Raw genomic sequence first — 15,019 nt, 5'->3', positions numbered from 1 at the left:
GAATTTCAAATCGGCGGAATCACGGCCCGGTTTCCTAATTCCGGCAACTGTACTCTTGGTTCCAGGTAATCAACAACTTCCGTCCGCCGTTGCCGCTGGGGAATCGCGTGTTACGCGAGTGTGGCAGCTTCTGAGTGCCGTCTCCCGGTTCCAAAGCGGCCGTCCGACCCGTTCAGGATCGGCGCCCTGTGCCGGCCACCAGGAACAGGAACTCGGAATCAGTCGATGCCAGTCGAAACGCGACCGGAAGGAAGCGACCGCCGCTCGTGGCCGCTCCTCGTCGCTCTTGATGGCTGCGCCTCCTTCCCTCCCCCAGTGTCTACCCCGTCGATCGATCGATCGATCGTCCTACCGTGTGCAATAGATCGTAAACAAACGAGGCGAGAACCGGCTCTTGCCCCGAAACCCAAACCCTGGACGACCGTTCGCCGACACGCGAGCATTCCGCGTCGCTTCGAGTACAAAGTGCAATTAACCATAGTTCAGACCAGAGGATTACTTCGCTTCAACGTAATCGTAGAGACTAGATTCCTAGCCGGGGACCCTGTCGGACACCATCCTGGACTGCTTCTTTACAGATCGGACCGAGAACGTGCCTATACAACTACATAGTATACATACATATTACCTGCAGCGGCCTCTCCTCGTTCGCGGCCACTCTCCATCGTTTCTTGAAACTGGTTTCACGGATTCGGCCTGAACTACCGTGACCGCGCGGCTGCGGCTCCTTATCTAACTCTATGTTTGTTTAACCCTTTGCGGACGAGGATCTTTCAAAGTGCTACGATTATTTCCCTCGGAGAACTGGATTATGCATCGATGACTTAAATAGTGGGAAAAATTAACAACGTATCGTTATTGTTAACGTAAGTGTTAACATAACAGTTTTTGTTATGTACAGGATCGAACAACGTCTGAAATAAGATACACGATCCTGCTGTCGTCAATATGTCAGCTTTCGTCCTCAAAGGGTTAATTTGCAACCAGTGCAGTGCTGCGAGCCTTGAAATATTCAGGAAGTTCAATCTACGGTAGAACCTTGATTATTCGAGTAAAACGAAGGATAGCGAATTTTCGGATGATAGGATAGTTAGTTAGTTTCGATGCCACCCTAAATTTTTACCGATTTGTACAATTCATTTGTTGCGAATCGCTCTGATTGAACCTGTTCGCGTATGTGGAACGTGTTCGGATAATAAATAAGACATCGGACAATGTCTGTGTAACCGAGGATTCACTGTATTTGTTGATGTTGTTCTCGTCACCAAGTGTAAGTCACGTTTGACTCGTCGGTGTGCATTGTTCACGCAGATGTTTCTGTAATGTTCCCTTCTATTTCTAAATTGTGTGCAGCAAGCGTTTAACCCTTTGACGTACCATTTTCATCGCAGTTGCTGCGATTAGAAATTTTTCGATTGCAATGATTTCTTAGAAGGGAAAGAAAATTGATGTTTATCGTGTGTGGCTAAATTTACTTTAATGCTTAAATATTGATGACAAGAGATTAGAATTCTGTTCTAATTTTAAAGGACAGGATAACGTCTATACTCAATAAGTTAATATTAGAAATTTTCGGATTCGTCAAAGTTAATAATTATTTTGCTTCATTTGTAACTGGGAAAAATATTCAGTAGAATATTATATTATGTTATATAATATTATATAATTAATATAATATTTCACAGATCCGTTACAGTTACTATAGCAGAGTGAATTTTAAATTTGTACAAAGAACCGCGATTCATAATTGCGTAATACAATAGCTTCGTGGTACTAGATAAGCTTCCGTGACAAGAAAGTATTTTATAATGACGATTCGAGAATAATTACTTGACAATCCGTTCGGAGAATGTTTCAATTGTTGAGAACATTTAATGCAATCGAAGTTCGAAATTTCAAACTTAGCGACGACAATTCCGTTGAAACACTGCTAAAATATTGCAGCCAACAATATTTTATGCGCTTCTTTTATAACCTCGAGGGAAATATAAGTAACGATATGAAACAACATGAGTTTAAAAAGAAAAAAAAATATAAAATTCTCTCGTCACATGATAATAGCTATCCCGATCCGTGAGCACGATACTCGAAACGATACAGAATTTTGTGTTTGCAATGATACAAGAAAGGATGGACAATGGAGAAGATACTGCGCTGAATCGTGTACCGTGTAACATGAACGTTAGCAGGATACTTAAAATTTTTATAAAAGAACATTTTAAAGATGCGCATTGTGCAACGTCAATCGAAACCGAGAAGATCCGTCCATTATCGGCTGACCTCTTCGAAGTAACATAGAAGCCATTCAACGAAGAACAAGTATCATTTAATATTATTACAACGTCCATATATAAACTTTATTGTATGTACATATACCTATATATGCGGTGTTCAAAATTAACATTTGCAAATACGTATTATTCGTGATGCTTTGCGAGACCGTCGGCCAGCGAAGACTATTCCAAACATGTTTCTGGATTATTTACTGTTCACACTATAGCGGCGTGTGTAAGAACTCTGTATAAAGTAACATTAATTCTGTAACAATAAGTCGAGTGTGCCTACTAGAAAATTAAATTCAGCGAAAAAGAATCGTGACAGTAGATAATTTCCTCTAAATTATATTCCCTCTCAGATCCTAAGTCCCTAACCGACAACGAGTCCGCAAAAGAAGCTTCAATTTATGATTACGTATTTTACTAAGGCTACTATTACACTGTTCCTCTTGATTCCTCCACGAAAGTACCATTTTCACCCTCCAAACGAAAGCTACTCCATTCTATTTCTCGCTAAATGGGTACTTAACTTACTCCAGAAAAGAGCTACTTTATTCCTCCGCGAAGAAGCTACGTACTTCATTTCTCTCTGAAAGAGCTAATCTACTATTCGACGAAAATGACTCGTGTCGGAGCTCTTCCAGCTGAAATGAAAACGAAGCGAATTATTCGCGCGATTTCGACAAGTCCTGTCAAAGAGTCATCGACAATTCGTGCACGCCAGCGTGCCTTCTCTGACAAGTTCGTCGTCATATCTGTTAATGGTCCAATATGATATACGTATACATAGACAAGTTGCGAGCAGAAGAGTCGAACAATGTGCGAAGCGACGATCGTATACCACCGGCTACATTAACGCATTGGCGCCCACAATCATCGAGTACTCCGACAAAGATGATTCCCGTCACGAATAAGCATCCGCATAGTTTCCTTTGCATATTGCAATTGTTATTTGACACGTTTGACCGTCACGCTTGTCTCATTCGTGCGCGAGTGACGCGCGGCGGTCGATCCGTTGACGAATGCTTTTCGAAACTAATTGTAAGACTTCCACGACTTTCCTTTGCTTGGTTAGAATCGTTTTCTAGTTTACGAGATTTCTGTAACCCGAAACGTTGCGCTGTATCTGCTTTTGTAAACGGACGTTTCAATGTGTGAACATGTTTTGACAAGCCATCGTTTCTAATAGATCGATTTACCGACCGACAAGCTTATGTCAAGGTTATGTTTGCGTCTCTTCCGACAGAATAGAAATTTATGTCACCGAGTGTGTTAATTATTGTGTTTAGAATGAACACAGATTCTCAACAGATATCAAAAGAAATCTCCGATCGACGTAATGGTAGACAAGATTGCGTTGCGAAAATTCGTCGCGATCCGGACTCCCGTGAAACAAGCCTATAAACGGAAGCCTATTTGCACGCCGTTTGACCCTGTTCCGACTGAAGTAGCACGCGTGATCGCTATGGGTCTTCGTTACACCGAGACATCGAGAGTATCGGCTTTTAATATGTATACCACAGTTCGAAACGCGTGCTCAAACTTTGCGACCACCGTCTTGTCCCTCGTACCCCCCGCTCCCTTTCCCGCTAGAACGTGTATTTGACAGTTCAGATGTATTTCACAGACAAGCGACTACGGATGCCATCGTGGGTGCTCGTTTTTAGCATCTAAAGACGATCTTTCTTACGGGATTTCTGTGTATTTATTGTCGGACACGTGATAAGCAATCTGTATTTCTATTTCGTAGCATCGACTGTGATAACAGAAAGAATGTGTTATAAATAATAAAGTGGAGACGAGTATTCACGAATGATTTAGTCATTCAACGGAAACCTTACGGAATTCTGTAATTACGAATAAAGTGAATGATTTGTGCAAAGAGGATCTTTAACCAGTACCATCCATACCAGTGTTTTATTTCATTCAATGCCAAACTTACCGTGTCGGACAAAATGACCGGTTTCATATTTTCTGTTTTAAAATTGCTGACATTGTGCACTCTTTTGTAAGAAACGATTAAATAAATTCCTTAATTCCGTCATACGTTGTAATAACAATAGGGAAAAGTCTAAATAAATGCAGTATTGTTGTTTATACGAGGTTACGCATGTTACTCACTTTTAAAGTTCGGTAGGTTTAGTGTTAATAAATACCTTTAATCGAGTCGAGAAATACCAATAAGCAGTATAATTTAAGGGGATGATAAAAACAAGTTAATTCTTTCAAGGGATAGAAATCGATTCTTCGACGTCGTATTTGGTAACATTACAGTGTCTCGTAGAAAAATGAGTGCAGATGGTAATGATGTTTTTCGGTGCTAGATGAAAGAATTCCATGACAATTCTGACCATGTTGCGTGAAAGGTAATGTTTGCCGCTTTCGTTAAATTCTTTTGTTTTGGTGACTAATCCTATCCGTTCTGTTTACAGAACGCATTATCGACCAGCATGTAATTACACACCACATAACCTTGCATGAGCAAGCGCCACTCAGCATGTTCGTATATTTAGCGTTTTGCCATTAAAGCGCGTCTGGTTTCTACCGTTAATGCAATGGTATGAGAGCCCTCTTGAAAACCGGTCAGAGTGGACGATGCACCCTCGGATTCCTGATTGCGTTGCTGATACCTGCGCGTGTCGAACGGACTGAATTCTGTCCTGACGGAGACCTGTCTCCGAATCATTAGGATCTGATAGAACTAGTATACTTAAGATGCTTAAACATTGTATAACTTTTCTTTACAATATTCTTGAAGAATTTAATTCATCATTAATTCAACGAGGCCAAGCAATAGAAAAAGTCACAATCGACATTTTAAGAAAATACTCTTCTTCCATTACAATTATTTCTATCTCAAAATTGAAGTTATTCATGTGAACCCCTGTTAAATAAAAGAAAAGTCATTTGTTTCATTTATACAGCTTACGGATTATATTGATCTTTCTTATTATTTCTAAAAGTTTTGAAGATTAAAGTATACCCATATCATCAATATTAACAGCACAATGAAGTATTTAGATTACAATTGTAACGTTATCACTTACGATTGAAAAATATAGAGAATCTGTCGAAATACGAGCGAATACATACTGTCGTAAAAGTTAAGTGTCACGTTTATTGTTGTCGTCGCATTTAAAAAGATACGTGCCGTTAAGTTTATCATGAATTGCTACTGTGGCAATAAGAATGATTTATTCCATAGGTATTTAACTAGTAATGGTGTAGTAGACTAACCTATATATGTATAATTTGCATATTCCGACGATAAACCACTACCAGAAGCTACGATTCAATAAGATGTGAATAAATATTTTAACGCTGATGAAAATAAACAACATTAAAAAAAATAAAAAATTTTAGAACTTATCATTAACAATTAATTAGATATTCGCAATCAACACTGGAAATATACAATTCCAATGTGATCGTCTTAACAATACGCCAATCCGATTTTACAATCATCGCAAGATATCACACAATTACAATTATATAAATTTTCAACTACAAACTGAATTATAAATAATTAATTAATTCTAATGTTACTTACCGAAATTTAAACAAGTATTAGGAGAAAAATTTCAAGATTCGGAAACTGGAAAACATCGGAAGAATAAAATATGTAATTAGGAAATGTATCACTTCCGCTGTGCTTTTTGCATTGGTGGTGCCATCAGTAGTAAGACACATAAACTGATAGATGCGACTGCGACGGTAATTTACAGCTGGTATAATAATTTCCAGAGGGTATTTTATCGGTAAATTTTTCTAACCGTAGACATAGACTTAGGACACAGATTTAGGATCCGTACAGACATTGCATCTTATGGTCTTTCCTGTCTCAGCTTTGCAGGGCTCTAGAGCCCCCTTGCAATTTCATGTCGCGATCAGCATTACCGATAGTTCATGAAAAATAGGCACGTTAGCAAGAAGCGACTAGCCTGTATATTTCATTTCTACTACGAGTGCTGAATATTATTTGGCGTGAATATTTAAATGGTGGAAATAGTATTTACGAAACATGGGCTACAAAAACACGAAATAGTGTAATTATTTTTATGGACAGATAAGCAGTCGTTTCTACTAATTGTATAATTTGTGACGGTTCATATATAGTAATAATTTTATACATTTTTTCTTGCAGATGGGTATATTTATAAGGTTAATCAATTCATAAGTTTTACAGTGATAGCATTCTTTTTAGGCCTTGATCGTATTAGGAAATGTATCACTTCCGCTGTGCTTTTTAAATTGGTGGTGCCATCAGTAGTAAGACACATAAACTGATAGATGTGACTGCGACGGTAAGTTACAGTCGGCATAATAATTTCCAGAGGGTATTTTATCGGTAAATTTTTCTAACCGTAAACACAGACTTAGGAGCATCTTATGGTCTTTCCCGTCTCAGCTTTGCAGGGCTCTAGAGCTCCCTTGCAATTTCATGTCGCGATCAGCATTATCGATAGTTCATGAAAAATAGGCACGTTAGCAAGAAGCGACTAGCCTGTATATTTCATTTCTACTACGAGTGCTGAATATTACTTGGCACGAATATTTAAATGGTGGAAATAGTATTTCCGAAACATGTGCTACAAAAACACGAAATAGTGTAATTATTTTTATGGACAGATAAGCAGTCATTTCTACTAATTGTATAATTAGTGACGGGTCATATATAGCAATAATTTTATACATTTTTTCTTGCAGATGGGTATATTTATAAGGTTAATCAATTCATAAGTTTTACAGTGATAGCATTCTTTTTAGGCCTTGATCGTATTAGGAAATGTATCACTTCCGCTGTGCTTTTTAAATTGGTGGTGCCATCAGTAGTAAGACACATAAACTGATAGATGTGACTGCGACGGTAAGTTACAGTCGGCATAATAATTTCCAGAGGGTATTTTATCGGTAAATTTTTCTAACCGTAAACACAGACTTAGGAGCATCTTATGGTCTTTCCCGTCTCAGCTTTGCAGGGCTCTAGAGCTCCCTTGCAATTTCATGTCGCGATCAGCATTATCGATAGTTCATGAAAAATAGGCACGTTAGCAAGAAGCGACTAGCCTGTATATTTCATTTCTACTACGAGTGCTGAATATTACTTGGCACGAATATTTAAATGGTGGAAATAGTATTTCCGAAACATGTGCTACAAAAACACGAAATAGTGTAATTATTTTTATGGACAGATAAGCAGTCATTTCTACTAATTGTATAATTAGTGACGGGTCATATATAGCAATAATTTTATACATTTTTTCTTGCAGATGGGTATATTTATAAGGTTAATCAATTCATAAGCTTTACAGTGATAGCATTCTTTTTAGGCGTTGGAAAATGCCGGTTCACAACATCTTAAATTTAATACTTATTTTTATGTATCTTTCATTTTGTAATAACATCTTTCTATACTGACGCGACTTTCGATACTAATCGCGACGCGGCGCAACGGTTCGATTTCCTTCCGCTCCGCGGAGCTCGAGTGCCGTATCGTAGTAACTGTATTCGTGGCGCATCGGAGCGTCCGCGCGCGCGCTTGTATCAATAGATTTCCACGTCTCCCATCATTGCTTTACGTTTGCAACGATGAAGCAACGATGTCGTAAATTAATATAGAAGTATAAGGGAAACAATTAAATTCCTATCAATTAATTATCAATGAGCGCACCATAATAACATCATTTATGATTAGAAAAGAGTAAGACAAAAATATATATATATATACAGGGTGTTCCAAAAATGTCTCGCATTACGGAAATGTGGGTTAGCTGAGATCATTCTAAGTAACTTTTTCCTTTGCGAAAATCCAATCTGCGGCTTTGTTTACGAGTTATTAATGAAAAACACCGACCAATGAGACGTAATGGCGCGAAACACAACGTGGTCGGTCGATCGAGTGCCATGTGCTTCTACCACTGAGTTTGACAGCTGAAGGGGGACTCTGAGCCGCGTTCAAATCAATGAACAAGTCTCGGAGCATGAACTTTCGATATTTTTTTTTACCACGTGGCAGTGATAATTTTATGGAAAACGCTGTTCATCCTTATTTCAGAATGTCTGAAGAATATTTACTAATTTTTCGGACCTGAAATAATAAGTATGACAGTCGTTTTAATTTTCCGGTGTGCATGACACCTCATGTGTGCCATATGTAATTTTTATGCAAGTGAAGATTAACAAAGTTCGTAAATGTTAATTTATTAAATTTTAATTTAAATAATTCCGAGTCCGAACACAATTTAACGAACGATTCGCAAAGCTAATTTAATAAATAATAATCGCGTTGAAGGTCGTAAGGGATATGTTCGTTAGAGAAATATGAAGAATATCAATGAGAAACTCACCCATTTAGTTGTAAATCGACCTCGTACAATGTATGATGAACTGCATAGCTGATCTGTATCCGACGGTGACGAACAGAAGGATGTTTCCAGGCAGGCTATTCCAACGATCACTTTCACTGCATTATCACTAAACATTGATCGCATATCAATAATATCTGCGGACGAACTTTCCTGGATTAATATGTATGGCCCCGAAAATAGCCGATTTTTTAATGCGACGCGTTCAAAGTTCGTATCGTTAACAACACGTACTGCGTACGAACTGCCGCAGATTGGCACGATCTCAGCTACCCCACATTTCCGTAATGCGAGACATTTTTGAGACACCCTGTATAATAACAAATAATACTGTGAGCATTACTATATTTATCGGGGAACTATAGCAGATTATACACCTATGATTCTACCAATGGTACCATCATTGGTTGTTCATTGCATCAATGAAGTGGAATTAAGAGGAATGAGTGAACCAGGGTTGTATAGGGTAAATGGTGGTGCAACAGAAGTAAAATGTCTGAAAGAAAAGTTCCTGAAGAGAAAAGGTGCTCCCAAACTTTCTGAGGTTGATATAACTACCATATGCTCTACCCTTAAAGATTTTCTCAGGTATACAAATTTGAAGCTAACAAATATAAGGCAAAGCATTTATTACTATCTCTTATCACCAGGTGTTTACGGGAACCATTAATTACTGTAAGATTATGGGCGGACTTTGTTCGCGCCACTACTATTAGCGATAAACAGGATGCCGATGCGGCTTTATATCAGGCGATTTCAGAATTACCACAGCTTAACAGAGATACTCTCGCTTTCTTAACGTTACACTTACAAAGAGTATCAGGCAGTCCTGAATGTAAAATGCCTATAAGAAATCTGGCCAAAGTTTTTGGACCCATACTAGTGGGTTATAGTTGCCAAAACCTATCGCCAGCTTCTTCTTTGTTCACAGAAACCAGAAATCAAGTTACGGTAAGATCCCTAATAAGACAAAATGCTTTAAGTGGAAATTAACAAATATTGAAATTTTTACGGGTAGTTGAAAATCTGTTGAAAATCCCTTCAGATTATTGGGCAAATTTTGTCAATCCTGAAAATTTAAGTAATCTTGTTACTCATAAGACAGCCGAGCTAAGATATACACCACCTAAAGAATTTTTACTCAAACGTAGTACTTCTCGCTGCTTCTTTAATACTCCTCTTACTTCTGGGTACGTGTTCTTTTCTTATTGCCTGTAAATAATTAGTTAATGTATATTTTTTGTGTCTGTTGCAGTCGAACTCTTATGAGGAAAAATAGAAAAAAATACTTTGCAACACCTCTCTCTAGAGCAGGTTTTTAAAAAGGATAGATATGTATATGTTACTTAAGTCGAGGTACAAATGTCTCTGAAATAATTGTCGGTTATTTAAATATAATTATACTTCAGTATTTACAACTGTAGAACGCAATAATTCTGTTTCGTTCAAAAACTTCAATATAACTTTACATAGACTGATGCTAAAAATAAGTTCTATTAGATTCCTATTTTTTATGTGACCCGTTTGCCGTTACCTGTCATCCGTTATCCGTTCCTCCGTTCCACCGTTACCCGTTACCCGTCATCCGTTATCCGTCCCTCCGTTCCACCGTTACCCGTTACCGGTCATCCGTTACCCCGTTGCCCGTTACCCGTTACCCGTCAACCGTGGCTTCTCTTACAAAGAAAAATAAAATCCCAATTCAAGATTCGTACTACAAAACCATGTATCCGTCTCGAATTGTCGGTAACTGTGTCTTCTACTTTTATCATCTCGCTAGGGAGTCTAGACCCATAAGTATTTTTCCGCTATGTTGATTGGCGTTGGACGTACCTTGCTTACAGCATCAAGATTTCTCTACAAGGGACGCCACTGTTGCTGGACTAGTTGCACATGTTGATAATTAATGTTTCCTATTTTATCGACAATTTATAATTATCGAGTAAGTTTACTTTAATCAGCATCTTTTCCAGCATTATTCGTTACAGGTAGATGGGTACAATGTCGTCTGACTTTCATCGACAAAAATGATCGATATTCTGATCGTCATCAATTTTTATCTTGCGGTTAAAGACTTATATTATAAAATTGTACCTAAAACATTAATTATCAACATGTGCAACTAGTTCAGCAACAGTGGCGTCCCTTATAGCGAAATCTTGATCCTGTAAGCAAGGTACGTACAACGCCAATCAACATAGTGGAAAACTGCTTATGAGTCTAGACTGCCTAGCGAAGTGATAAAAGTAGAAGACACAGTTACCGACAATTTGAGACGGATACAGTTTATAGTATAGTAACCGGATACGGTTAATAGTACGAATCTCGAATTGGGATTTTGTTTTTTTTGTAAGATAAGACATTGTCGCCTGCATACGCAAAATGCAGGGATAGCAACAAATATTAAAGGGCTTGACCCCATAGCAAGGTGATAAAGGTAGAGGATACAGTTACCGGCAAAATGGGATGAAAACATGAGTTTATAGTACAAATCTCGACCTGTGTCCATTCATTTTGAAGAATAATCTGAAAACACTAACCCTTTTTAATTAGGATTTTCAGATTCTTCATTTCCAAGTTCTTTATTCTCAGGTTAATACACAGCAGAGGTAGTAAATTCTTGTGTATATTATCATTTATATGATTATGTAAAGTATAATATATACGTATTGTTAATTGGTCACTGTACTCGCTGCCGTAGTAATAGTAGTTGTTTAAATATTAATTCGTGTGTAATTCCCCATCTGCTTACACAGTATGAATGTATTTGTATTTGAATTGAATTTCATTTTCATTCGTTATAGAAAACGCCGGTGGCTCTATCTCGTATTTATAGAACAGTTACACACCCCTAGATAATACCATTTAACAAACAAACTACCAAACAAACAAACCAATCAAACAACCAACCAACCAACCAACCAACCAACCAACCAACCAACAAACCAAACAAACAAACAACAAACAAACAAACTATCAAACCAACAAACCAACAAACCAACAAACCAACAAACCAACAAACCAACAAACCAACAAACCAAAAAACCAACAAACCAACAAACCAAAAAACCAACAAACCAACAAACCAACAAACCAACAAACCAACAAACCAACAAACCAAAAAACCAACAAACCAACAAACCAAAAAACCAACAAACCAACAAACCAACAAACCAACAAACCAACAAACCAACAAACCAACAAACCAACAAACCAACAAACCAACAAACCAACAAACCAACAAACCAACAAACCAACAAACCAACAAACCAACAAACCAACAAACCAACAAACCAACAAACCAACAAACCAACAAACCAACAAACCAACAAACCAACAAACCAACAAACCAACAAACCAACAAACCAACAAACCAACAAACCAACAAACCAACAAACCAACAAACCAACAAACCAACAAACCAACAAACCAACAAACCAACAAACCAACAAACCAACAAACCAACAAACCAACAAACCAACAAACCAACAAACCAACAAACCAACAAACCAACAAACCAACAAACCAACAAACCAACAAACCAACAAACCAACAAACCAACAAACCAACAAACCAACAAACCAACAAACCAACAAACCAACAAACCAACAAACCAACAAACCAACAAACCAACAAATCAACAAACCAACAAACCAACAAACCAACAAACCAACAAACTAACAAACTAACAAACTAACAAACTAACAAACTAACAAACAAAATAACAAACAAACAAACTAACAAACAAACATACCAATCAAACAACAAACCAACCAACCAACCAAAGAAACAAACAAACAAACCAATCAAACAACCAATCAACCAAACAAACAAAGAAACAAACAACCAACCAACCAAACAGACAAATAAACAAACAAACAAACAAACAAACAAATAAACAAACAACCAAACAACCAAACCAACCAAACCAACCAAACCAACCAAACCAACCAAACCAACCAAACCAACCAAACCAACCAAACCAACCAAACCAACCAAACCAACCAAACCAACCAAACCAACCAAACCAACCAAACCAACCAAACCAACCAAACCAACCAAACCAACCAAACCAACCAAACCAACCAAACCAACCAAACCAACCAAACCAACCAAACCAACCAAACCAACCAAACCAACCAAACCAACCAAACCAACCAAACCAACCAAACCAACCAAACCAACCAAACCAACCAAACCAACCAAACCAACCAAACCAACCAAACCAACCAAACCAACCAAACCAACCAAACCAACCAAACCAACCAAAACAACCAAACCAAACAAACCAAACAAACCAAACAAACCAACCAAACCAACCAAACCAACCAAACCAACCAAACCAACCAAACCAACCAAACCAACCAAACCAACCAAACCAACCAAACCAACCAAACCAACCAAACCAACCAAACCAACCAAACCAACCAAACCAACCAAACCAACCAAACCAACCAAACCAACCAAACCAACCAAACCAACCAAACCAACCAAACCGACAAACTCAGAAACCAAGAAACCAAGAAACCAAGAAACCAAGAAATTAAGAAACTAAGAAACTAAGAAACTAAGAAACTAAGAAACTAAGTAACTAAGAAACTAAGAAACTAAGAAACTAAGAAAGTAAGAAAGTAAGAAAGTAAGAAAGTAAGAAAGTAAGAAAGTAAGAAACTAAGAAACTAAGAAAGTAAGAAAGTAAGAAATTAAGAAAGTAAGAAACTAAGAAACTAAGAAACTAAGAAACTAAGAAACTAAGAAACTGACAAACTAAGAATCAAAGAAACTAAGAAGTTAAGAAACTAAGAAACGAAGAAACTAAGAAACTAAGAAACCAAGAAACCAAGAAACCAAGAAACCAAGAAACCGAGAAAATAAGAAACCAACAAACTAAGAAACTGAGAAACTAAGAAACTGAAAAACTAAGAAACTGAGAAACTAAGAAGCTAAGAAATTAAGAAATTAAGGAACTGACAAACCGACAAACCGACAAACCGACAAACCGAGAAACCGACAAACCAACAAACCAACCAAAGAAACAAACAAACAAACCAATCAAACAACCAATCAACCAAACAAACAAAGAAACAAACAATCCAATCAAACAACCAAACAAATCAATCAAACAACCAACCAAAAAGACAAATAAACAAACAAACAACGAAACAACCAAACAACCAAACAACGAAAGAAACAAGCAATCCAATCAAACAACCAAACAAATCAATCAAACAACCAATCAAAAAGACAAATAAGCAAACAAACAATTAAACAAACAACGAAACAACCAAACAACGAAAGAAACAAGCAATCCAATCAAACAACCAAACAAATCAACCAAACAACCAAACAACCAAACAACCAAACAACCAAACAACCAAACAACCAAACAACCAAACAACCAAACAACCAAACAACCAAACAACCAAACAACCAAACAACCAAACAACCAAACTAACTAACTAACTAACGAACTAACGATCTAACGAACTAACGAACTAAAGATCTAACGAACTAACGAACTAACGAACTAAGGAACTAACGAACTGACAAACTGACAAACTGACAAACTGACAACCTGACAAACTGACAAACTGACAAACTGACAAACTAAGAAACCAAGAAACCAAGAAACTAAGAAACCAAGAAACCAAGAAACCAAGAAACCAAGAAACCAAGAAACCAAGAAACTAAGAAACCAACAAACTAAGAAACCAATAAACGAAGGAACCAAGAAACCAAGAAACCAAGAAATCAAGAAACCAAGAAACTTAGAAACTAAGAAACCAAGAAACCAAGTAACCAACAAACTAAGAAACTACGAAACTAAGAAACTAAGAAACTAAGAAACTAAGAAACTAAGAAACTAAGAAACTAAGAAACTAAGAAACTAAGAAACTAAGAAACTAAGAAACTAAGAAACTAAGAAACTAAGAAACTAAGAAACTAAGAAACTAAGAAACTAAGAAACTAAGAAACTAAGAAACTAAGAAACTAAGAAACTAAGAAACTAAGAAACTAAGAAACTAAGAAACTAAGAAACTAAGAAACTAAGAAACTAAGAAACTAAGAAACTAAGAAACTAAGAAACTAAGAAACTAAGAAACTAAGAAACTAAGAAACTAAGAAACTAAGAAACTAAGAAACTAAGAAACTAAGAAACTAAGAAACTAAGAAACTAAGAAACTAAGAAACTAAGAAACTAGGAAACTAAGAAACTAAGAAACTAAGAAACTAAGAAACTAAGAAACTAAGAAACTAAGAAACTAAGAAACTAAGAAGCTAAGAAGCTAAGAAACTAAGAAACTAAGAAACTAAGAAACTAAGAAACTAAGAAACTAAGAAACCAAGAAACCAAGAAACCGAGAAACCGAGAAACTA

The 15,019-nt window shown here is 37.0% G+C and overlaps 3 protein-coding genes across 3 annotated transcripts in view; all 3 read left to right on the top strand.

Annotated features, from left to right (window-relative positions):
- Positions 1 to 4,158, top strand: part of CAH1 (carbonic anhydrase 1) — a 69,155-nt gene extending 64,997 nt beyond the window's left edge. Inside the window, exon 7 of the mRNA XM_033467439.2 lies at positions 66 to 4,158. Coding sequence (XP_033323330.1) covers positions 66 to 134 — 69 coding nt within the window. The 3' untranslated portion in view covers positions 135 to 4,158. The remainder of the gene's footprint in view (positions 1 to 65) is intronic.
- A 4,856-nt stretch (positions 4,159 to 9,014) lies between these two features.
- LOC117218820 (rac GTPase-activating protein 1-like) lies at positions 9,015 to 9,920 on the top strand. Its single transcript, XM_076524267.1, has 3 exons — positions 9,015 to 9,229; positions 9,292 to 9,592; positions 9,897 to 9,920. Exons 1-3 carry the CDS (start codon positions 9,021 to 9,023, stop codon positions 9,918 to 9,920), a joined length of 534 nt encoding a protein of 177 aa, XP_076380382.1. The 5' UTR covers positions 9,015 to 9,020.
- Positions 9,921 to 11,506: 1,586 nt separating this feature from the next.
- Positions 11,507 to 12,013, top strand: LOC143259951 (uncharacterized; the record flags this gene model as incomplete). The annotated part of the gene is made up of 1 exon (XM_076524266.1): positions 11,507 to 12,013. A coding segment is annotated over one exon (507 nt), but the record flags the coding sequence as incomplete, so codon positions are not given.
- Between the last annotated feature and the right edge of the window lie 3,006 nt (positions 12,014 to 15,019).

This window comes from Megalopta genalis, chromosome 8 (assembly GCF_051020955.1).
Source record: "Megalopta genalis isolate 19385.01 chromosome 8, iyMegGena1_principal, whole genome shotgun sequence".
In the NCBI taxonomy this organism is placed as follows: domain Eukaryota; kingdom Metazoa; phylum Arthropoda; class Insecta; order Hymenoptera; family Halictidae; genus Megalopta; species Megalopta genalis.
Note: the sequence above shows the minus strand (reverse complement) of the source record. Positions and strands in the feature narration are given on the sequence as shown.

Excerpts from the sequence above, each read along its gene's own strand:
- LOC117218820 (XM_076524267.1), top strand. The coding sequence starts at position 9,021 with ATGATTCTACCAATGGTACCATCATTGGTTGTTCATTGCATCAATGAA. Across the intron at positions 9,230-9,291 it reads ACCCTTAAAGATTTTCTCAG|GTGTTTACGGGAACCATTAA; the intron begins GTATACAAATTT and ends TCTTATCACCAG. Across the intron at positions 9,593-9,896 it reads AAACCAGAAATCAAGTTACG|TCGAACTCTTATGAGGAAAA; the intron begins GTAAGATCCCTA and ends TGTCTGTTGCAG.